Source organism: Pleurodeles waltl, chromosome 5, assembly GCF_031143425.1.
Source record: "Pleurodeles waltl isolate 20211129_DDA chromosome 5, aPleWal1.hap1.20221129, whole genome shotgun sequence".
Lineage (NCBI taxonomy): Eukaryota > Metazoa > Chordata > Amphibia > Caudata > Salamandridae > Pleurodeles > Pleurodeles waltl.
Genome location: NC_090444.1, coordinates 910,150,656 through 910,174,622, shown reverse-complemented (window position 1 = coordinate 910,174,622; position 23,967 = coordinate 910,150,656). Strand labels below are relative to the sequence as shown.

Genomic DNA, 23,967 nt, shown 5'->3' with positions numbered 1-23,967 from the left:
AGCTCTTATACCATCAGGGGGATCCTTCTTTGCTAAAGAGTAACACATTTTAATGCAAAGAACAACCCACCTGGAGAGTGTTCACTTGTGGACTGCCTTTCCTCTCCTCTTTCCCACGTATCCGATGAAAAGCTGATCCTCCAGCCTGAAATCCTTTGTCCTGTCTATATAAAAGCTTAACGCCCTCTTTGGGTCCAAGCGGTGTAGTCTCTCTTCTTCCTTTGACGGATGAGGCGGAGGAAAAAACGTGGATAGAGTAATTGTCTGGGCCAAATGAAAGAGTGAAACAACCTTCGGAAGGAAAGCAGCCTTGGTCCTCAACACCACCTTATCCCCATAAAAAGATGTATAAGGGGGTTTTACCGATAGAGCCTGCAACTCACTCACTCTCCTTGCAGATGTAATAGCAACCAGGAAAACTGTTTTAAGAACTAACAACCTTATGGGGCAAGAATGCATAGGCTCAAAAGGGGACCCCATAAGGAAAGTTAGAACCAAGGACAAATCCCATTGAGGCATAACGAAAGGATTTTGAGGAAATTTATTCATAAGGCCCTTCAAGAATCTAAGTACTATTGGAGATTTAAATAAAGAAGGCTGGTCTGGAAGACAAATAAAGGCTGACAAGGCAGACAAGTAACCCTTAACAGTAGCCACTGCACAACCCCTCTGTGCTAAAGACAAAGCAAAAGATAAAACATCCGACAAATGAGCACGTAAGGGATCAATCTGCCTCTCTCCACACCATACCACAAATTTAGACCACCTATTAGCGTAGATAGATTTAGTGGAGTGTCCCCTGGCCGAAAAGATAACATCCACTACCTCAGGCGGGAGAGAAAAGGAACTCAGGTTGCCCCGTTCAATCTCCAGGCATGAAGGTGCAGGCTCTGGAGGTTGGGGTGTAAAACCTGCCCCTGCGACTGCGAGAGGAGGTCTGCGCTGAGAGGGAGACGGAGCGGAGGGCACAGTGAGAGTTGGAGAAGGTCAGAATACCACACCCTCCTTGGCCAATCCGGAGCAATTAGGATGACTTGGGCCGGTCTTGGCGTATTTTCCTCAATACTCGAGGAATCAAGGGTATGGGGGGAAACGCGTAAAGCAACTGGTCGCACCAGGTCATCTGAAACGCGTCCCCCAACGCTCCTTGTACCGGATACTGGAGGCTGCAGAATAACAGGCAGTGCGAGTTCTCCCGGGTGGCAAACAGATCTATCCGAGGAAACCCCCACATCTGGAAGATCAGACGGACTTGATCTGGATGGAGACGCCACTCGTGGTCGGCCGAGAAATGGCGACTGAGACTGTCCGCACGTACGTTCAAGACTCCGGCCAGATGATTTGCTACCAAGCAAATCTGATGGTCCTTTGCCCAGGACCATAGCCGAAGAGCTTCCCTGCAGAGAAGGTACGACCCTACCCCTCCCTGTTTGTTTATATACCACATCGCGGTAGTATTGTCCGTCAGGACCTGAACCGACTGACCGCGAAGGGATGGGAGAAAGGCCTTGAGAGCCAGACGTGCAGCCCGTAACTCCAACAGATTGATATGAAACATCTGTTCCACTGGAGACCAAAGCCCTTTGATCTCCAGGTCCCCCAGATGAGCTCCCCACCCTAGAGTGGAAGCATCCTTTATTACCGTGGTCACTGGTGGAAGCTGCGTGAACGGCCTTCCTCGGGAAAGATTGTCGCCCGCAATCCACCACTTAAAATCCGTGGCAGCATCTCTGGAGATCTTTACCGAACCTTCGAGATCCCCTTTGTGTTGAGACCACTGCCTCCGGAGACACCACTGAAGAGCCCTCATGTGCCAGCGAGCATGCGTGACCAACAGTATGCAGGAGGCAAACAGACCGAGCAGACGTAGGACCTTGAGGACTGGAATGACCGGTCCACTTTGAAACATTGGAACCAACGCCTGAATGTCTTGAATCCGCGGAGGCGGAGGAAAGGCTCGATTCAATGTTGTATCCAGTACTGCCCCTATGAACAGGAGGCGCTGAGAGGGCTCTAGGTGAGATTTGGGCACGTTCATCGAAAAGCCCAGGTCGAACAACAACTGGGTTGTCGACTGCAGATGATGCAACACAAGCTCCGGGGACTTGGCTTTGATCAACCAGTCGTCCAGGTAAGGGAATATTGCTATACCCTTCCTTCTGAGCTCCGCCGCAACCACCGACATCACCTTCGTGAAGACTCGAGGTGCTGAAGTAAGACCAAACGGGAGGACCGCAAACTGATAGTGCTGCGACCCCACCACAAACCGGAGATACTTCCTGTGCGACTTGAGTATCGGGATATGAAAGTAAGCATCCTGCAAGTCGACAGACACCATCCAATCTCCATTGTTCAACGCCAAAAGCACCTGAGCTAGGGTCAGCATCTTGAACTTTTCCTGTTTGAGGAACCAATTCAAGATCCTCAGGTCCAGGATTGGTCTCAACCGACCATCCTTCTTGGGAATCAGGAAGTACCTCGAGTAACAACCTTGACCCCTTTCCTGCTCTGGAACCAACTCCACCGCGCCCTTTGAAAGGAGGACTTGAACCTCCTGTTCTAACAACAGGAGGTGTTCTTCTGAACAATAAGATGGGCGGGGCGGGATGGGGGGCGGAAATTCCCGAAAGGGAAGGGTATAGCCTTTTCTCACAATGCTAGTAATCCAGGAGTCTGATGTGATGACCTCCCACTTGTGGAGAAAATTCAGTAACCTCCCCCCTACAGGAGAGGAGTGAGTGGGAATTGGTGGAAGCCTAAGGCTGCTTCCCCTGCTGCACCCCTCCAGAGGAAGAGGAAGAGGCAGAGTGCTGCTGAGAGGCTCCCCTGGTACGGACCCTACCCCTCCCTCTAAAAGATCTATAGGAGAGAGCAGAGGTAGGCTGCTGGAATTTCCCTCGAAAGGAGGAGGAGGAGGAGGAGGAGGAGGAGGAGCCACGACCAAATCCTCGAAACCTCCTAAAAAATCTGGAGGAGGCAGAAGAAGTGGCTTGCAAGCCCAGCGACTTGGCCGTGGCCCTGCGCTCCTTGAACCTCTCTAAGGCCGAATCCGCCTTGGCACCAAAGAGCTTGTCCCCATCAAAAGGAAGGTCCAGTAGGGTCGACTGTACATCCGAGGAAAATCCTGAGTTACGAAGCCAAGCCTGCCTCCTCGTAACTACAGCAGTGCCCATTGCTCTAGCCACAGAGTCAGTTGTATCCAACCCAGATTGGATAACCTGAGTTGCAGCTGCCTGAGCGTCCGATACCAGATTCAATAGCCCCTGAGGGACCTCCGTATGCGTAGATGCAATTTCGTCCATCAGAGCATAAATGTACCTTCCTAAAATACATGTAGCATTGGTGGACTTTAATGCCATGCTACATGACGAGAACACCTTTTTGGATGCCATGTCCATCTTCTTGGAGTCTCTATCCGAGGGCACAGTTGGAAAAGAGCCAGGAGCAGACCTTGCCGAGCAGGAAGCCTGGACCACCAAGCTTTCAGGTGTTGGATGTCTGGTAAGAAAACCAGGGTCAGGCGGTGCAGCCCGATACCTCCTAGCCACAGATCTATTGACAGCTGTAGAAGACACCGGCTTCTTCGAGACTTCCAAAACAGGTTCCAGCAGCGCCACATTGAACGGCAAAAGTGGTTCTGCCGATGTAGAGGCCGGGTGCAACACCTCTGTCAACAAATTCTGCTTGGCTTCTGTCACCGGCAAGGGAAGATCCAAGAAGTTAGCTGCCTTCCTGATAACAGCATGAAAAGTGGCCGCCTCTTCCGTATACTCCCCAGGAGATGACAAGTCCCACTCGGTGGAAGTACCTAGGCCACTAGCAGTGTCCAGCCCATGGAGGCCCTCATGAGAGTCCTCAATCTCTCCTTCCTCCAGGTTTTGTCTCTGGTACTCCTGTTCTTCAAGGAGGCGGAGAGCAAGCCTCCTCGAGTGCAGCCTCTCCTCAATCCTCGGCGTCGACATAGCCGATCTCCGGATCCGTTCGACGCCGGGTCTACAGGCGCCACAGGTACCTTCGGCGCCGAACAAGGAGTCGGATGGAGAGAAGACTGCTTCGGAGCCGTAGGAGGTCTAGACGGCGCCACTGGTTGAAACATCGAAGCCGCCGGAGCTGAAGTTGTCGGAGTCGAAGCCTCAGGAGCCACCGGAGCCGACTCAGACGCCGAGCCCACGTTCCCCAGGGGGAGAAAGGGCATAAAAGGTGCCGGTCGAAGAGGAGCCGGAGCACCCATGTTCAAAGCCAAAGGGCCCGAAGGCCCAGCCGGTCCACCACCTGGAGCCATCTGCTGGAAGATGGAGAACATCGCATTTAAAAATGCGGTATTATCAGCTCCAGGGGCCGGGAAAGCCGGGTACTGGGGTGCCTGGTTCGAAGGCGACACCGACGCCGGCCTCGGCGTCTGCAACGTCGGAGAAAACATTTGAGGCTGCGGAACCTCAAACACTGAAAGTGGTTGGCCCGATGACCCGGGCGAAGTCGGTGAGGCTGGAGAAGGCAACGGCGTCGACGGATGGGGAGTGACAGTGGAACTGACCTCCCAAGTCTTCCGACGCCGAGTCGATGGTGACCTCGACCGAGACCTCTCTTTACTCGACCGGCGCTGTGATTCTCGACGACGCCGGGAGTCCCGATGACGCCGATGAGACTTCGGTGACGAGGATTTTCGATGGTGTCTCTTTTCCTTCTTTTTCGACTTCACCAGAAAAAGCTTGGCCTTGCGCTCTTTCAGGGCCTTAGGATTCATACGCTGACAAGAATCACACTTGTCAACATCATGATCGGAACTAAGACACCACAAACAGTCAGAATGTGGGTCCATTACCAACATTTTGCCCCCACACTCACGACAGGGCTTGAATCCTGACTTTCTCTGCGACATTGTAATCTCAGAGAAAAAAATTGATCCAAAAAACACACTGTAACTGTCGAACAGCAACAGTAGCTCCCTCAAAGATAACCGTTTCGAATGGCACGGAAAAAAGGGAACTGACGTTGGCATGTCGGCGAGGACCTCTTATTGCCCGTATGACGTCAGACGGTGTCGCGTGGGCAACTGTGACGTCCTCGTCGACGTGCAGAAGCTAGGAAGAAGATTTCCGTCGAGTGCTGGCGCAATGGGAGTATTCATTAGGTGAGGAATCCACAGGTAGTTGTATCCATCAGAAATAACCCTATCTCATGGATGGCAGTCATACTGGACTGGAAGGGTCGCTCAAAGCACTAACTTTGTAGTGGTGAGACAACTGCCTTTGCCGGGAGTTAAGTAGCACAACTGTAGTGGTGACACCATTCGGTGTAGTGATCAGTGGAAGTGAATAGGCCTTTTTATGTGTCACTAGAGTGAGGTCTACAGGCTCACTTATGTAAAGTTCCACTGTTGTGTGCTTAACTCACCCTTGGCCTACATCAAGTTAATATGTAGCATCTGTGTTGTCTGCATGTGCTGGATGCATAAGTGCCTGTGAATGGTACAAAGCATGGAAGACTCTAGGTTCAATTTTGGAAGGCTGGCTGAAGGGCATGAGGAGGTAGAGGAATCCCTCAGCAGATTTGTTCAATCATGCATTCTTGTGAGCTGGGTGGGACACACACAGGAGGAAGAGCCAGGCTCTTCAGTAGACTTCAAATGTGTACTGGAAATGTGGTGTATTATACGGTGTAGTTGTGAGACCTCACCGTTAATACACTAATAATGCATTGAGGAGTAGTCAGGTTTAGGTTGAAAACCTTAGCTCAAATCGGGTAGCTATGGCTCTGAGCAGTTAGGCTTACACAAAGGAACAAGCTTAAAGCATTTCAGTAGCACAAGAACAACTTAAATAAAACTCAAAAAATCCGACACCAATTTATCAAAAAGACAGTTTATTTTTAGGAATTCATTTACAACAAAATGAAAAAGATGTACCGGAGGGTTCTGGAGAAAGATTTTACCAGACACAGTAAAGCAAGACTTTTTCACTCAACCACGAACAATCATTGGTAACTTCAACAAATTTGACACTTAGAAACTTTTTAATGTTTCACTGAGTCTTCTCCGGGTCAGAAGTCCAGTCGCCTCTGGGCTACCAGTCGCCTGGCACAGCTGTTAAAGTAGTTTCCTTCTTTTGGCGATAACTCTCCTGGGCAACCAATCTGTACTCCAACGATTCTCCCAGGTCCAGCAGACTCGGTGCAACATTTGAGCACTGGGTCCTGGTCTCCTGGTCCGCTCGGCAGCGAGGAGCAGCGATCTAGACTATCAACTCGCCCCAGCAGGCTTTTTCAGCTTTTGTAGCCCAGTGCTATGACTGTAAGTCAGCCAAATGACTTGTGAAGTCTCTGCTTCAAGCTGGGCTCGACCTCTCTATGGACAGAACACAGCAGGCACAGTCCTTTCCTTTGTTAGCCCAAAGAGCAGCAGGTGCGGTCCAACTTCAGTGGAGCCTCTTTGCTGGATCCAAGATCAGTAGTGCAGTCCTTCTTGGGTCTTTTTCCAGTCAAGTGAGATCGGAGTTCTGGGTGCACCTTTTATGCCCAGAAAGTGCCCTCAGGGGAGGCAGCGGTCACTAGCCAATGAGCTAATAGGTTACCTCCTGCTTGATGACTCGTTCCTGTGAAGAATGGCATCTAGCTATCCCAGAAGACTCCATTCTTCCAACTATCAACTTTCCTGCTGTGACAGACTGCTTTCTGAAGGAAAGGCAAGGCAGAGGAATAGAAACTTCAAAAATAAGGAGACTCCCCAAACCACCCCCGCTGCAACCCAAACTTCAAAGACTCAGACCCTAAATCAAAATTGGTGTCTGGAAACGGACTATAAGAAGGGGAGTGGTAAACTGCCAAGCACCCAGTTGGGCGGTGCGTGGAGGAGAAACTCCTCCAGACTTCTGCTTGTGACCAGGGCTGGGGACTAAATCCAGTCTTCAAGCTGGGTCAGGAATAAATACCGGTGGGTGAACAAAGGCTCCCAACTCCATGTATGTTCAGTAGCAGCAATAAATTATTGTCCAGTCAAATTCTTGCTTTTATGAAACAAGCATCGGCAAAGACAATAGGTCTTGCCTATGCAAGAGCTACTGGCTCTGCCAATGTGGTTCCGCCGTGCACCTGCACAGCTGCTGTTCTGTATGGATGGCAAAAGGTTTGTGACATAGAGGACGAAGGTGTGGAGTGGCTACGCCCCCCGCACCCCACACCCACCTCCATCCCACAAAGCCTTGGATGTCTTGACCCAAACCACTACTGAAAATCAAGCGCAGAAGGGCTGCTTGGCCCAGTTACTCAAGCCCTATATTAAGCTGGACCAGGAACATCAGTAGTAAAAGGCCTTAACCTCCCCGGTTAAGCCCAGTAGCTCATGCTTGCCCTGTGGCCCTCTGAAAGGGGTTCTGACACAATCTTGAGTGTTGAACATTGTAATATTAAAGATTTGAGTGACAGCACTGTCATAAATCTGACAGACACCACCCCAGCACTAGCACATCGCACGATGAAAGTTAAGCGAAAATAAAAACAATAATAGGTGCATATGCTGTGCGCACATTTATCCTAAGGGTCTCTTAGCATTACTGAGTGGTAACCATTGTTTATTGATATCTAACTCAATGGTGAAACTTATCAAAATCAGAAGTATGAAAAATTAAGTGGGCCTTCCAGAATTTGAACCGGAGACTATGGGGACAAACATTCCGGCAGTGGATTAATTAGTCCAGTGGTTCCCGTCCAGTGGTTCCCAACCAGTGGTCCGGGAACTCCTCTGGGTCCACGAAGCCTCCTCAGGTGTCCGCGTCTGCTTAGAAAGTTCAGTAATATTAACAGATTAGGTCCCCAGCTTTCAGTAATGACTCAGTAGGGGGTCCCTGGATTCCAATAATGATTCAGTGGGAGTCCCCGGGTTCCAGTATTGCTAAAAGGGGGGGTTCACAGAAGTCAAAAGGTTGGGAATCACTGCATTAATCCATTGAGCCCCCACATCTGCTTAGAGAAAGAATGTTGGCCTTGTGCAAGTTGTAATTTTAATAAGTCACATGATTTGGTGTAGTGGCAATTTGCTGATTTTTCTAACCCTGATCAGGGTTCAAAGATGATCCAACCACATAGTAAAAAAATCCTGGCCTCCATCATTGATCTTTACTGGTGTGGGATAGCCTGGAATTTCATCACTCTAAACCTCACCCTGGCTTTTCAAGTATATCCCTGTGTTCTAGCTGAACAAGAGCTGGAGCTTGAGTTTTGGATATCTGCCTGTTCCTGATATAGAATGGAAAGACATGGAATACGCAGGTGTGGTCACAAAGGGATGGTTAAAGAAATCAAATCAATAAATGTTGTCACATGTGGTTGGCTTGCTTACGTGGATCCAGGGACAATATCTCAGGAGACATTGTGTGAGGAAATGTACCAGAAAATGAGCATGGAAAAGATCAAAAGATGATGAGCAGAAAGGACACAGGACATGTAGTTCTCATGAACAGCATAACTATGTAGCACAGAGCCATAGTGAAGTCACCATCTCCTTACCACAAGGCGGCTTCCCAAGTCTGGCTACTGTGTAGATATTTCCATCTTCAATTTTCAGAATCTGTCCATCAGCAGTACCAGTAAATAGAACATCTGTTAAGAAATAGTAAAAAGTGAAGGTTACAATAGCATGAAACAGGCTGTACAAGAAAATGCTCCCACAGTGGGTCTCCTTAACATTCACAATGACAATTGCAAATAAAGGCAGGTCAAAATTATAAACTGGAGATCACTGAGCTAGTAAAAATGATTGAGACATCAGGGAATGTGAAGGTAGTTTTTGTTGCTCAAGTCCACAGTTGAAGAGGTGAATGCCAGAAATAGGGCTATTAGCAAAGTTCAGTGTGTCTATGTACATTCACAGCAACCTAACACTTGTGTGCACGCAACCAGAAAAGCAGAACTTTAGAATGGAAGGCATTAGGTAACTTCAATAAAGTCAGCCTTCTATCCACTTACGCACCAGAGCATAAAGTTTATTTTCAAACCAACTGCAGTGCAATGATAATTCTTCTATTTCAACGAAAAAGCTGGTCTACTTGAGTCTCAGTAATTTTACTAGAGATCGCTCTCAAACCAAGGAGGCAAGTGTTTATCACAGGTAGTAGCAAAATACGCAATTTGCATATTACTGCATAGCAAACGTGCAGCCTGCATTCAGTGTAATAACGTCCCTTTTATTAGAGAAAGCCTCACCTCGTAAAGATCACCCAAGGCCCTTGAGGTATTATTTTCTCTAAAGTCCATGAAGCAACAAGGGGAAACGTTCTCATTCAAACAGCTTGGTCGTGCTGTCACCCTTTTGTCCAACAGCATATTCCATGATGTATTCTTACTTCAGAAGATCACCTAGAATGCTAGGTTAAATTATTTGGTGGAATTGAGCTAAGCTTACAAGAAGTTGAACTAGCTTTTTGGCATTTAAGTTTATGAATCTGCGCAAAAGAAGACCTTTTTCAGTTGGCTAATAAGTGGACCACAGGGACACAGAATCATCAGCATTAAAGAACCAAAATAATAATCCACAGTAGACATCTTCATGCTGCAGTTGCTATTTTCTTTTCATCTCACTTTAGCATCCTAACATCAGCTTTAAGGACTGTACCACAAGCATACTCTGAAGAAACCTTAAAAGGAGCCACACCAACATGTTATTCAGACACTGGCATATAGAGAGAGCAACAGAGAGACAGTGAGTGAGTAGGGACATGCAGGGAGACAGAGAGAGACGCACATGCACATTCTTTGTCTGTCATGTTTAAAACATTTTAGTTTAGCACTAACTTTAGAATATCTTGCTGAACATGGCCTACCACCCAGGATATTACAAAGTCTATTCTTTAAATACCTCAAGCAAATAATGTTTGAGGGCGAATGTGAATCTAGCTGCACAAATCCTAGGAATAGCATACAGTGAAGCTACCACTGACGCCTTTCCTGTGTTCTAAAGGCATGCGAGCTAATAAGGACATCCCACTCAGGGGAACAGGATGACCTAAAGCGATAACCCGTGGCAAGGTGCTTCAGCCATTGGGAACACTGATGAAATACTACCAAAATTTACAGAACCGGCTGAGAAGGTTCACAGGCATCTGTAAGTCTAGCCAAAGGTTGTAGTAAAAAAAAAAAAAAAAAAAAAAAAAAAACGAATCCGGTTGACTGAGATTTTAAGATGCTAAAATAACTTGCATACATGCTTAGGTGCAGACAATAGGAAGACTTCGCAGCAATTTCAGCTGCAAGATTATGCCATATAATTAAAATTTAATAAGAGAACAGAACTGTAGGCTTGATTCCTGGTATGTATGCCACAGCTTTAAAATGCCCAATAATATATTGTTGTTACAGAACATTTCACCGGAAAAAAAATATATATATATGTGTATATATATATATGCATGCATTTAACTAGCCATCTGGCAATGCCCGACTTGGAAAGTGCCTTCCCTTTGTGGGGTTTGGAGAAAGCAACAAAAAGTTGTTGTGTCTTTCTAAATGATCTGGTTCTACCTATGGAGTACATAAGGGCTTGTTTTACATCCAAAGTATGGAGAGCCCATTCCGCAATTAAATCAGGTTGTGAGGGGAAAAACAGGAAGTCAATGGACTGATTAAGGAGGAAATGAGACACTACCTTAGGAAGAAATTTGGGATTGGTGTGGAGAATAACACTATCCCTATATTCTTCGAAGAAAGGTTCTTCCAAGGCTATTGCCTGAAGCTCACTGCCATGTCTGAATGAGGCCATCATGCCTAGGAGGTACATGCCTCTGAGTTGCTCATTTGGCTGAGACAAGGGAAGCAGCTATGGTAGGGTTTGATATGTAGGCGTTGGAGGTGAGATTTTGTGGCGTTGATGGTAATCCCTAAATGATGAAGCAGGTCTACTGTGAACTGTGTGTGCTGGTGGGTGGCACTTTTGATAAGCCAATCATCCAGATATGGGGAAAATGTGGACCCCGTTATGCACAGGTGTGCAGCCACTACGGCAAGGCACTTGCTAAACACCAGAGGTGCAGTAATGTCCCCAAAACGACGCACTTTGAACTAGTAATGCCTTCCGCTGATCACAATTCTGAGATACCGGTAACAAGCCGGATGTATTGGTATGTGGATATAGGCATCCTTTAGATCGACCGTAGCCATAAAGTCGCCTTGCTGGAGAAGTGTAATAACATCCTGAAGGGTCACCATGTGAAAATGCTCTAACAGGATGTGTTTAGGTGCGTGAGGTCCAGAATGGGCTTGAGGACCCATCTTTTTTGTGTATATGGAAGTATAGTGAGAACGCACCCGTACCTTGCGGATAGCAGAGGACAGGTTCTATAGCCTCTGAGGAGGAGTGCTTTGACCTCCTCCATGAGCAGTCTTCGAGGTTTCTGTGAGAATCAGTGTTTGCTAGTAGGAGTGGTGGGAGGTGTAGAAGTGAGCTCCAGGCAGTAACCATGTCAAATAATGTCCAACACCCACTGGTCGGAGGTGATGGTTTGACATGTGTGAAAGAAGTCTTGTTGTCCCCTCCTTACAGGAATTGTGTGGTAGGGGGAAGAAGAGGCAAGTGAGGGTTTGGTGGTTTTGGTGCCAGGTGTAACTCCTTTTGGGGAGCTTCCCTTGGTTCGGCTTCTGGAATTGTTGTGCCTATAGGGCCCTAAAAAATACCCCCAACAAAAGGATTGCTGGCCTTCGGTGCGCTGATAGGACATGGAGGCTTGGAGGGAAATGGGGTGGTCTTTGAGCCTCCATGGTATGAGACAAAAGGAGCCACAGGGAGAGGTTGTTTGCAGTGCCCCAATCGCATTGGCTGTTTCTGTATCCTTATTGATTTTCTCTACAGCTTGGTCCACTAGGGGACCGAAGAAGTGCTCACCATCAAAGGGCATGTTCAGCAGGTTCTGCTGAAGTTCAGGCTTAAACCCAGAGAAGCAGAATTCTAGAATTTATCCATCTGGAAGTGATGTCGGCTGAATCAAAGGTACAGCAAACAGAAGCGGTGGATATCAGCTTGCCCTCAGAAACTATTTTCTGACCTCTTTTCCTAGGGTTTTCAGAGGAAATATTGGAGGAGCTCCTCCAATTCGCCCCAGTAGGCACAATCGTATTTTGCAAGAAGGCTGACAGAATTAGCTATGTGCCAGTGGTTTCCCTGCAGCGTCTACGCGTTGGCTTTCCTTTTTGGTGGCGGAGTACCCTTGCTGGCCTGGGAGTTGGTTCGCTTATGAGCAGTAGTGATTACCAGGGAGTCAGGTGGAGCTGTCCGCAAATATAGACAGGGTCTGAAGGGGAGGCCTTATATGTTTTATCCACATTAGGTGTTGTAACCCAAGCCATGTCAGGGTCTTTAAAAATGTCAGGGGTGTCACGTAACATGCCATTGATCATAAGGAGATGCTGAGTGGAGCAGTGAGTGGAAGAAAGGGTTTCAAATAGGAGGTCATCATCTAAGGGCTTAGTGTGGAGTTTAACCTTATGAAAGGAGGTGGGCTTAGCAATGAGTTCCTGAAAAGATCTTGAATCACCCGGAGGGGAGGGGTGAACAGGGAAAAGTTCTTGGTCTGTGACACCTGCTGGGTCTACATCATAGGAATTCCATGGGGCACCCAGTTGGGGGGGAGGGGTGTGGAGACCCTTGAGGTATGATGTTAAAGGAGGTCCCATGGCATGGAAAATCAGGCAAAGTACCCTGGAGAAGCAGGCAGTAAGGGCGAAGGCTGAGGAACAGGATGAAGTAATGGTGGTGCAAGGGGTAAGGGGCTGCTAATCCGTTTCCTTGTGCTGTTTTGCCGGAATTGGAACACCCAAGGCATCTTCAAAGGGTAGCTGACACTTTGAAGATAGAGCAGCAGGACCCGAACTGCAGGAGAGGATGTGGCCTGTGTGGGGTGAATAACCAAGTGTTTCTGCCTTGAGTGAAGCTGCTCCTGCAGCCTATGGAAAATCCACTCGACTGCACCGGGTTTGGACTTCCTGGTCGACGCTCAAGTTTTAGAATCCAAAGATGCTTTCGGTTTCGGAGCCGAGGCGGATGTGTTTGGTGCCGAGTGCCAGCTTGGTATAGGTGTCACAGTAGCTGGCACTGAAGCAGTTTGGTCTCGAAGGCTTCTTCGGGTCTGAGTCAGACCTCGGTGGGGGCGCCCAAAGTGGTCTGTCGGGCAGACCAGGGCCTGAAGGCAGTGGCAGAGCGAAAGCTCCCCTATGATGCTCCAGAGTGTCCGAGTGCACTTTGCCTGAATGCTCCTCCTGGTGAGTGTGCAAAAACAACAGAGGATGAACGGAATGCAGAACAAATCAAACATTCACCCCCAGGCACAGATCTGGGTTAAATCCATCAGTTTTTTTGCTTGCCATGCCACTCCAGTTAGGACCCAGCCATATGCAAATCAGTCTTGACCCTGCTTTCCATGGCAACAGTGCAGGCCAAACTGTCAGGCCAGGTCCTCCCTGGACCAGAAACAAGCATCCTGAGACTGGTTTCAGGGTATCACCCTTCATCAGCCAGGCTAGCTTGAATCTGGTGGCATAGCAAGCATGGGACCCACGTCTGGGCATACCCTTCCCACTTAGGGTGACAAATGCAAAAACAACAGATGGACGGAATGCAGAACTAATCAAACATTCACCCCCAGTCAAAGATCTGGGTTAAATCCATCCGTTTTTTTGCATAAGGGGGAGGAGTTGCCTTACTCACAGACTGCGTAGCTGGCGGCAGGTTCTCGATCTCCAGGTTGGAGCTAGAACATTGTTCAGGGGAGAAAGCTTCTCTGTACACAGCTGACAGTTGTGGGTGTTATTCCCTCTCGAAATACTCGGGACTAAAGAGGTCTGGGGTGTTGTCTCTGTCCCTACGTGACATCGAGTCGACTAGTGCGAAGGTTGAACAGAGTCCTTTTGGGGCAGAAGGAGTGGCAAGCGTCACTAGCCTCCTCATGTTCCAGCAGCAGGCACAAATTGCACACCTGGTTGAAATCAGTCTGAGGATATTTCGCGTGGCAGTGAGGGCAATATCGAAATGACATCCATTCCGTTATCGTTGAGGCATGGTGGAAAGACTGGACTGAGAGACAGGAGTAGACCCTGATGACAGGGCCCACAAGGGGTTGCAGTTAATCGGACCCCACTCAAGCAAAGTAATCAAACGTCGACCCTGAGACGGAAAGGAAGGGAGACGTGATCAAGTACAACAGCGACGGAGGGAAGGAATCATGTGACCTGGAAAGAGAACCACAATGGTGTCGACCCGGAGCACAGGTCTGAACCAGACAGGGGAAAGAAAACAATCTAACAATGGGGTCGATGACCATGAGCATTTTCACCAACAGCAGTCACACTACCATGCGACTTGAAAGACTTCTTCGAAGGAAAACAACTTGCACACATCTGGGCCAAACACCAGATGTCAGGAGTATGCACAGCATGTGTACCTACAGCCACACATGCCTCAAGCATATTATATATATATATATATATATATATATATATTATATACACACACACACATACACTTGAGGGTTTAGACGTGTAAGGCTCGGTTTAGGGCTCCAGGGCAGGTAAGAATATAGGGTGGTAAGGGTATTTTTAGGGTTTAGGGATGAGTAGGGTCATATGGTGGTAAGGGTTCTTTCAGGGTTTAGGGTTGTGTGGTGCCTTGGCTGGTAAGGTTTTTTTTTTTTTTTTAAGAGTTTAGGGGTTGGTAGGGGCATAGGGTGTTAACAGTGGTAAAGGCATGTGTTGTAAAAAAAAAAAAACACACATGGTAAAGGCATGCATAAATGCATACAACCGGTGATGTTCCACTAAGCAATGCAGTCATCTCAACCCTGTGCCCAAGAGCTGAGAAGTCTGTCCTCACATGGCCTGCTAAATCTAGTCAGAGGCGTGCATTTCAGAAAGGACATTTGTAGAATTATTCTGCACTACCCATTTGGTCAAATACTGTATGGATGATGAATAACTCACAGTTTGGCTAATGTACAAAAACTCTGATCTGCAACATCCACTGCTATTCCCCCTTGAGACCCACAACCCTAGCTCTAACAGTGCACCTCCATCATAACCTACAGCACCCCTTCTGTATTACTACTGAAGCCAACACAGCTCTGCTGGTGTACCTCTATTTCAACGTGCATTACTTCTGTTGCTCAGTACAAAGATCCTCATATAGCTCTATTATTAAACATATTGTATTCTGGATATTCCTGACACCCTACTCCTTCAGTATTGTTGTCATCTGCCGAAATGTATTTAAGCAGGGGTAGTATAAAGGTCTACCTTACATAGAACTCAAAAAGTTGTGTGTGGATAACTGATACATGATGCCTGAAATGTTATTACTTAGCTATGTATTGTTTGATTAAAATAAACCTATTTTAAGCAGAAGGGTGCAAAAGAGTGTGTGGTTTTAATAATATGAAAAGTACTATGCTCCTTTTCCACACCCCCAGAAGTGACATTACCCAAGGACCCTGAACTGGAAGTGAAATAAATCATACACCCAGATGTAGAAGTGACATCACCGTGATTCAGAAGTAATATCACTCATAGACATTTACCTAGTAGATGCACCATGAGCCCCTCATCAGGAGCTTACATAGTAAAAAGTGACTCCAGCACGCTTGTTCCCCAAGAGAAAAAACACACTCCCCTTCTACCCTTCTCGCTATGCAACGCAAAGGAAGTGGCACTGAAGGAAGTTGTGAAAACAGTTTTGCCTTGTCTTGGAGCTCAGGTTAGATATATGAGGAACTCTTCACACAGTTGTAGTCAGGCTGGGCATTGGCTACACGAAAGAGAACCTCTCCACACCATACAGACGTACAGCTATTTTGGCAGATTATTATTTAATAGTATGTTTATTTTATATTTTAAATGGTTGGGAGACAAAGCAATTCGAAAACCTTTAAGGTTTCTACTGGAATTGAGGTGTTATGCCAAGAGCTCAGTTTGTTTATGAAAATTGAAACAAATGTTATTAACACAAGGGATTTACTTGAATCAGATTTATCATATAAAAAAGTGTAATCTGTGTATAATTGCAAAAATATAATCTTCAACTGAATGTCAGACAGATTCTACTGGTGAACAAATGATTGTGACAAAAAACGTACCTTGTGGATACGTCATTTTATCTATTGTTTAAAGCAGATAAAAAGTATGCTGAGATCAAGCTGTCATTGTCTCTCTTTGGTAAATTGAAGAAAAAAAAAGAAATAGCCTATGATCTTCTGAATGTACCCAATGTTTTATGGCTTTCATTGCTGTTACCTAATCCATATAAAATGCAATACCTTAATTGAATCTTACCTAGATTAAACATTGCTGTCACTACTCTAAAGAGTGGAGACCCCTGACTTAAGAGGGAGCAGCTGGGAGTTCCTTTTTTAAAGAAGGTTGTAGAAAATACATTAATATTGTGGTAATAATGTTTATTGTTCTTGGAACATGAAAACCGTCTATGACGTGAATGTATTTTTACAGTTTTTTTAACGTAACGTTTTGTGATATGTTTATGAGATTTTTAGGTATCAATAAGCAAAACCTTTTAAAAAAAACTATGTAAAAAAGACGCCACATGGTTGTACAATGTAATCTGAAAGGACGTTAGCAGCTCATTTATGAGGATGTGAGCTGTACTCTGCCAGCAGCTACCAAAGTTAAGCCTTCAGGATCTGTGCAGTGCATATCCACTACTAAGTGTGAACAGAATAGCGATGACACATGTAATGAAATGGCAACTACCACACATAAGAATGAGGAAATTGGATGTTTGGATGAGCCCCGGCTCTTTCAGAGAAAGAGAGAGAGAATGAAAGTCTAAATTGGCATGCCATTAATTTAAACATGATTCAAGGTTTATTGGCGGGTATCTAAAGCAGATGACCAAAACACTGAGAAATATTTTGAACAATACTTAGTCGATGGTTTCCAGGATGGGAGATACACAAGAAGGTGCCCACTTTGAACTGCCCCCTCCCTGGTTTGTCTTATTGATTAGACATGCAATGGGATATGGGTAGGAGCACCCTGGATGAGGCTAACCATTTAGCCACAGCTACATGTTTGCCAAACTCGACATATGAGCAAAGTGCGTAGCTCATACACCAGTAAATGTGCTACCATTACATGGAACAGTACCAACATTTTTAAAAAAGTCTTACATTGGGTCACTCCTATTATGTTTTCTTTTTTCGTTTACATGAGCATCAGGATAATTTCCCTTATGCACGAACTAAAATGCAGATGACATGATATATACTCTGTAAGTTCCTAATTGCTCGAACAGTATTATCATATATTATTATTCTCACATAAACACATGTTATAAAACTGAACAAAGAAAACAACAATAAAAGGTGTAGCATTTCTAGGTAGCGGGGTGCCCTCTTTTTGACATTTTGCTTGCCAACTTGTTTCTTTATTCTATACATTCCGAAATATTTAGCTCCACAGCAGGTCAATGGGCATAGACGTTTTACCCCCGACTATATAATTTAAAAGTGGGGTTATGCCACAGCAATTTAAATAAGCTCAACAGCCAGTTGCATTTCAATGTGAAGCTTTCACATTTTAGGAGCCTGTTTAAAATAAAATATATGTTCATGGGAAACTCAAGTTACTTTAAATCCAGGAATCTGTACAGTAAAAAGTTAATTTTATTTAAAACAAAAACTGTATGTTCTGCCGCTCTAATGTAACAGTTGACAGAAAATTTAATAGGACTGTGTATTTAGGACTGCAGAAGGTCGGACTGTGGAAAACTGAGTCAATCCACACCAATTAGTAACTGTCGGCCTAAATCCTGGCTAGTTCACAGTGCCTCACCCGATCGCCAAACTGACCGGGGTAGAAGCTGATTATAGCAACCTGAACATGACATTCTGACTCCCCAAGGAAGCTGTAGGAACCGATCTTACCCCTTTCGTATTATTACTCAAGCAAGTCAAAGCAAAATACAAAAGATACGCGATACGTTTTCAATACATTTATTGAAACAATCATAATATGGCATATAAAGAGTGAGATGCAATAATTAGGCAGATGCAACAAAGCAATGTTACCAGTATAATGAACCTATACCAGGGAAACAGTGTCAGGAGTTAGTCTGTGATGTAGATGGCAACCTCCTCAGGAGGCTGGCAGATCAGCGCCATCCACACTGCGTGTTGCACAGCATGAGTCCCAGGATAGTAATGGCAGGAATGCCCTTTGCCCCCTGTGGGTCTGTGCACTGTTTATTTATTAAACCCCACTGTATTGGAAGTATAGTTCTGATGCAGTGCTGGGTCCAGTTGTTAGAAGCCGTCTCCTGACCGGGCAACACAATTACCATATTGTGTACAGCGTTCCTTAGCCTTGGACAGAAAGTTCTAATTACATGTTGTGCAAAGACTAACTAAACAAGCAGCTTGCTCCCCATTTTCCTAGACCAAAAGCAAGCTGATAAAAATTGTAAAAATCATTGTCAAAAGCAGCCTTACTAAAATTAAGTAAATATGAAGTGTAAAATGAAGCTAAGACCAGGGTGACAACTCTGGTTCAAGAGGTGCTCACAACAGAGCAATGCAAAAATAGGTCTTCTATAATCCTATCTGAAGTATAAAAGAAACTACATGTATATATTTTCCAGCAATGCCTCCACACATGCACGAGCATCCTTTGCTCTCAGAGCATTCCTAAGGGGAAGAGAGATTTGAACTCACCATTTGTTTAAACAAAACCTCAGCATGCTGAATGTTCTAGATTGCAACTTGTTTGTGGAGAAGTGGAGGGAAAGGAGGAGGATGAGGAGGAAGAGGATGTTTGAAATACAGCTTGGATCACTAAGATGACAAATGCAACACAATTCACCATCAAGCATTGTGTGAGAAGCGAGGTCACCACAATGCATGATCCACTATATTCATGTTATAGCTAGGATGAAAAATGTGCATGGAGTTTGGAGGTTTGGAAATTGGCAGCAATTCATGATTAGTTGATCTACCTCTGTACTCAAGATCTGTTCCAAGTTTCGTAGAGACAGGTTTGTCACACTTTATTATGGAGGCCTCTTGTTTAGAGGTACCTGGTCCTGTACTTTATAAACCACGTGTACTAGTGTCATTAGTTTACTGTGTGTCTAATATTGCAAAACTTACTATGGGCTTAAAAACTGAGAAAGCACTGACAAAAACAGAGCTTTTATTGATGACAAGCACAAAAAGTGAAATGTGACTTATTGAAAAAAAAATAAAAAAATATAAATGCTGCTCAAAAAGAAGTAGCATCAACAACTGGGAATAAACCATCTGAGAACAAAACCAGCTAAGTCACTCAGTCTTCTGACACTGCATCCGGTATTCATATTATGGAAGGTCTCAAACAGACCTCAAGATGTGCATGACTCAACTGTTCACAAATCTGCAGGACAAAGGCCAATTCCTAACAAAAAGACACAAAAATTGCCCTACCATTATATATAACTTCTTGAAAAATTGAACACGTGCTACAGGAATGTATTCAATGATCATGAATGTATTCAATGATCAAAGATAGATGGATGGAAATTATCATAGGCTTCACCAACAAGACCCTGTCAATAAACATACCAGAAAGCAGACACGGATCAAAATTTAAATATTCTACGTTTTCTTTAAAAATAAAATCCCAGAGATTTTTAAAAAGGCCTCATTACAGAGCTCACAAATAGGAGTGCCAGTAGCAATAATGTGAACAAAGTTGGACTAGAAGGAGTAGCCTGCATAGTATACAAACTGAAGTGACATATCTGAATGGACACAACAGGAATGTAATAAAGGAATGCTGTATGTAGAAATTAACCGGCATCCACTCATAACCAAAGCCAAAGACCATAATGAATAAGCAATGCTCGTGTCATCCAGAGAACTGGCCACAAAGACTTGAATGATATTTACCAACTATGTGTGATCCTCAGAATGTATCCACAAAAGACAGAGGAACGCTATGGGGCCAGTTCACAGGTACAAATGTAATAATGTGAAGCTCCACAAGAGGAGTACTGCTTCATCTACTGATAAATAACGTTGTGAACTGGCCACACAATGTCCAGCTCTCTATTAGCAAAAACTGAAGTAAAAGACATTTCTATTAATGACAGCTGTGTACCAATACTCCCAGAATATTTGCATTATGAGTGCTACTTCACACACATAAAAATGCATTTGTAAATTGGCCCCATCGTAGGCATGTTGAAAATGGAGGATTATTACGTATCTATCATGTAACTATTTGTAGAAATGAATCCACTGACATAGATATTGACCCCTCAAAGTTTCAAAAATTTTGCAAAGTCATGTTTTATGTATTCCATCCCTTGCATTTCCAGTGATTCGCTCTTACTTCGAATACGTCATCTTGAGTTAGAAATCGCTACTTATACTGCTGGTTCAAAGTACAAATGGGGCAGAGGAGTTTCACGTTTGCAACACACTATCTGGGCTACGTATAGGGCAAAGTGGCATAGTGCAGCATAGCAAGTCATCTCACTGCGCTGCGTCACTGGGAAAGGGAAGGAATGTGCCGTATTTAAGGCATACAGCGCGTTCCTGTTCTTTCCCCTGTGCTGGCACACAATGTGCTGCCTAGTGCCAAATGCCAGCACCCTCGCACAATGGTACAAGCGTGCCTGCATTGCATGTGGGGTTGTTTTAGTGCTCGAAGGGGCACATTCCTGCACAAAAAATCTTTTGAGGCATACTCCTCTATGTGTGCTGCAGAAGTAACGAGGAGAAAAAATATACTTCCTTGCTACGCCTCCCCTGGTGAGGCATTCTTTTTGGCGCAGTCCCAGGTTTACCAAGTTTGGTAAATCTGGGAAGGCATCAAAAACCATGGTCATTGTATGGGAACACTCACGCTGCGCCCACGGAACGTCTCCTTTGTGCGGAGTAATGCGCCACACTAATCTGCATTGCATTATCTAGAGTTTTTTAAGCCATTCAAAGCCACACAAAGTGGCTTCAAAATTCTGACTTCAAGGTTTGCGTCACGCATGTAACACGCTGTGTGGCGCAAGCATGGCACAAAGCTCTCATAAACATGTCCCTCTGCCTCGTGAATTATGGGTTGCGTAGTAGTTTTTTGTTTAGTTTATTGTCGCTGCTTAAATTTAAACAGCCGGTTGTTACAGCTGGACCGGTTCCAGGAAAAAGTGTTTGGGGGCGCAGAGAAGAGGCTTTCACAACATTAAATACAGGGATCTACATGTCTTTCTTAATAGCATGCTTCCTTTCCACAATTTCTTCATATGCTTACCACCAATATTTGCAAAGGACTCCGGTCCTACAAGTTTGCCTTCAAACAGTCGTTCTGCTTTTCTTAATTTAAGGTTTGGCTCGAGAACGCCGGTCTGCAATGGAGGCTCATGCAAGCTGAAACAAACAAAATAAAGCGATATATTACACGAGCAAACATATTACAGAGCTCAACATAAAGCTTACAATAAAACTCAACTAAAACGTTTATTAATCCCTTGCAGATTCAGAATTTGCTGTAGACCTTTCTGTGATAAAATCAAGTTAAAAAAAAAAAAAAAAAAAAAACTTGATATAGTCACTTTAACATAACTTCCCAAAGTCAGTATTTACACCGGACAAATTAAATGAATCTTTTTACATTTCTTCAGGGGACATTATCAAAACCAACCTTCAGGAACAATATCTCAACACGGCAGCAGGTGGTGCTGAGGAGAAGGGGGGTGGGGGGAATCTGCGTGTGTGTGTGTGTGCAATCTGCCACTAAAGAGATCACGGTGATGATGTTACACGTCACTATAAACACCCACCCAGAAGACATTTGGACCGTACTGTAAATAAAACTAGAAATTAAATATAATATTGCTAAATAGTGCCTCATAAATAGCGCAAAATAATCAATAATAAAAAGTAATCATGCTGCTTGTTTACAGTAAATAGGCGTTCACGAAATTTCACTAAACAAAAAACAAAAAAAGCAGAAGGGCAAGCATATGCGCTGGAACCAGGGATACCGAGAGCTGCAGCACCCCCAGAAATAACCATGCTGGAGTTCAGAAGGTTAATGAGAAATGAAGACGTGTTTATTTTGTTTCATTTGCTGCGCATTTAAAGATAACGGTCAAATGCCAGGTTATGTCTTCTGACAAGTTCCTGCTTAGTCGGAAAATGGAAAGTACTTCTATTTCACTGACTGCAAAAGATTACGGTTTTGAAGAAGTCATCTAGTGGACAATCTTTCTGTGGTAAAGGAAACGAAAGTAAAGGCCATAGCATATCCGTTTTTCTTCTAAAACATATCAACTTTTAAATATCAGGGAATGAAATACACACATATTTCAAAATAGAGCAGCAATTGAGAGTGCACAAATGATGCACTTTTTTGTAATTTTGGAGTGTGATGGATACAGATCTTAATAGCATCAAAACAAATCAGTACAATTTATTTGGTGATGCACAGCTGATAAAAAATTCACTGAATCCCACTTTTCACACATTATCGTTTTTGTGATGTATTTTACCAGTAAAACCGTATGTCTATGCAAAATTAGTGGCCATTTCAACAAAACATGTGCTGCGTGACAGTATGCTACACACCAATGCTTCAAAACGCACCACCAGCTACATACCACACCCTTACCACTCTCATGCTGAATGAGCATGGCACATTTGCAACGCTTGTTAATTGTATAATGCTTGGAATTTTCATAGTCCCTATGACTTCCTTCAGAGATATCACATTGATGGCAGCACTCACACATCACTGAGAGCGGGAAGTTCTGTAGTGCAATATACACAGCAGTACAAATAGCTCCAGCACCAGTGCACACATTTTTTTTTCTCGCTTTTTCTCTGTCATTCTACCCTCCAGCCACATTGAAGGAAAAGGAGGAGCTACGAAGAAAGCGGTAGAGAGTAGCCTTAATGATGTATTGTGGGAAGATGATCCAAACGTGTTGGTACGGGAGGTGAGTTGGAGTAATTAAAAGCTTGTATTGGTACAAAGGTGTGTGATAGTTCCTTGGATAAGTGTCCTGATATCTTTGTAACAGTGTATTATGGTGTATTTGATATTGTGTTGTATGTGATGTGTGTATTGATAATATTTTGTGCGAGGCGTCATGTGTGTATTGGTCTGATTGCTTGTATTAAATGTTGCTTAAGGACTGGGGATGATGATCTATGGGTAGGCATCAATCTGTATGCATATTACTTGCAATATCCAGCACGAAGTCATAGTTGAGTCAGAGTTTCCATAAAAAAATGTTTTTTCTAGACAACTTAACCAGCTATTGACAAATCTGAACAAAACGTTTTAAAAACATGTTCGTCAGATTTGGGTTTAATGTAAGTTTCATGTAGATCAGTCAATGGCAAAATTAAAAAGGGGGGTCTAAGTATAACCATTTCTTTCCAATTAAAACATTATGCAAGTCTATTTGATTGGGACAGCTCCAGAGGTGGTTCAACTGCAGGTTCGCGATTATCTTTTTTACATATAATAGATTATCCGTGCCTCCCATATGTGGGCAATTCTAGAACGGTTTGCGGGTAAGGTGCAGCGTGCAAATTACTACTTGCATGTACTCAGTAGCGGATCGGTTGCAGAGCAATTATATCAGAGACATGTTTGACTCCTAGTTCTAAGAATAATAGTATTAATGGGGTACCTGGTCCTACCCTCAACACGGTCCTCAGAAATGTGTTCTGAATCAATGTAAATCACAGGTATTGCTATAGCGCTTAAAGTCCTTACACATAAATCACATCTGCATCCTCATTCTGCTGGTAGACTTGTAAGACTGAGCTAACTGACTCACCCCTCCCACTCTCATCAATCAAAGCACAGCATTTGAACTTTGAATCAAAAATATATTTGCCTTTTTAATCTGTTCTTTCCAATTTATGCTCAGATACTCAAATATAGACAGTCTATTGCTTCCTCTTACACACATATAAGAGTCTATTTAATTGTGGGGATGGC

General features: G+C 44.5%; 1 protein-coding gene across 1 annotated transcript in view; it reads right to left on the bottom strand.

The window, feature by feature from the left end:
- APMAP (adipocyte plasma membrane associated protein) overlaps window positions 1–23,967 on the bottom strand; it is a 215,981-nt gene that overhangs the window by 132,646 nt on the left and 59,368 nt on the right. The window contains exons 3-4 of the mRNA XM_069235039.1: window positions 21,265–21,380; window positions 8,500–8,592 (exon numbers count right to left, since the gene is read on the bottom strand). Of these exons, the coding sequence (XP_069091140.1) occupies window positions 8,500–8,592; window positions 21,265–21,380 (209 nt within the window). The remainder of the gene's footprint in view (window positions 1–8,499; window positions 8,593–21,264; window positions 21,381–23,967) is intronic.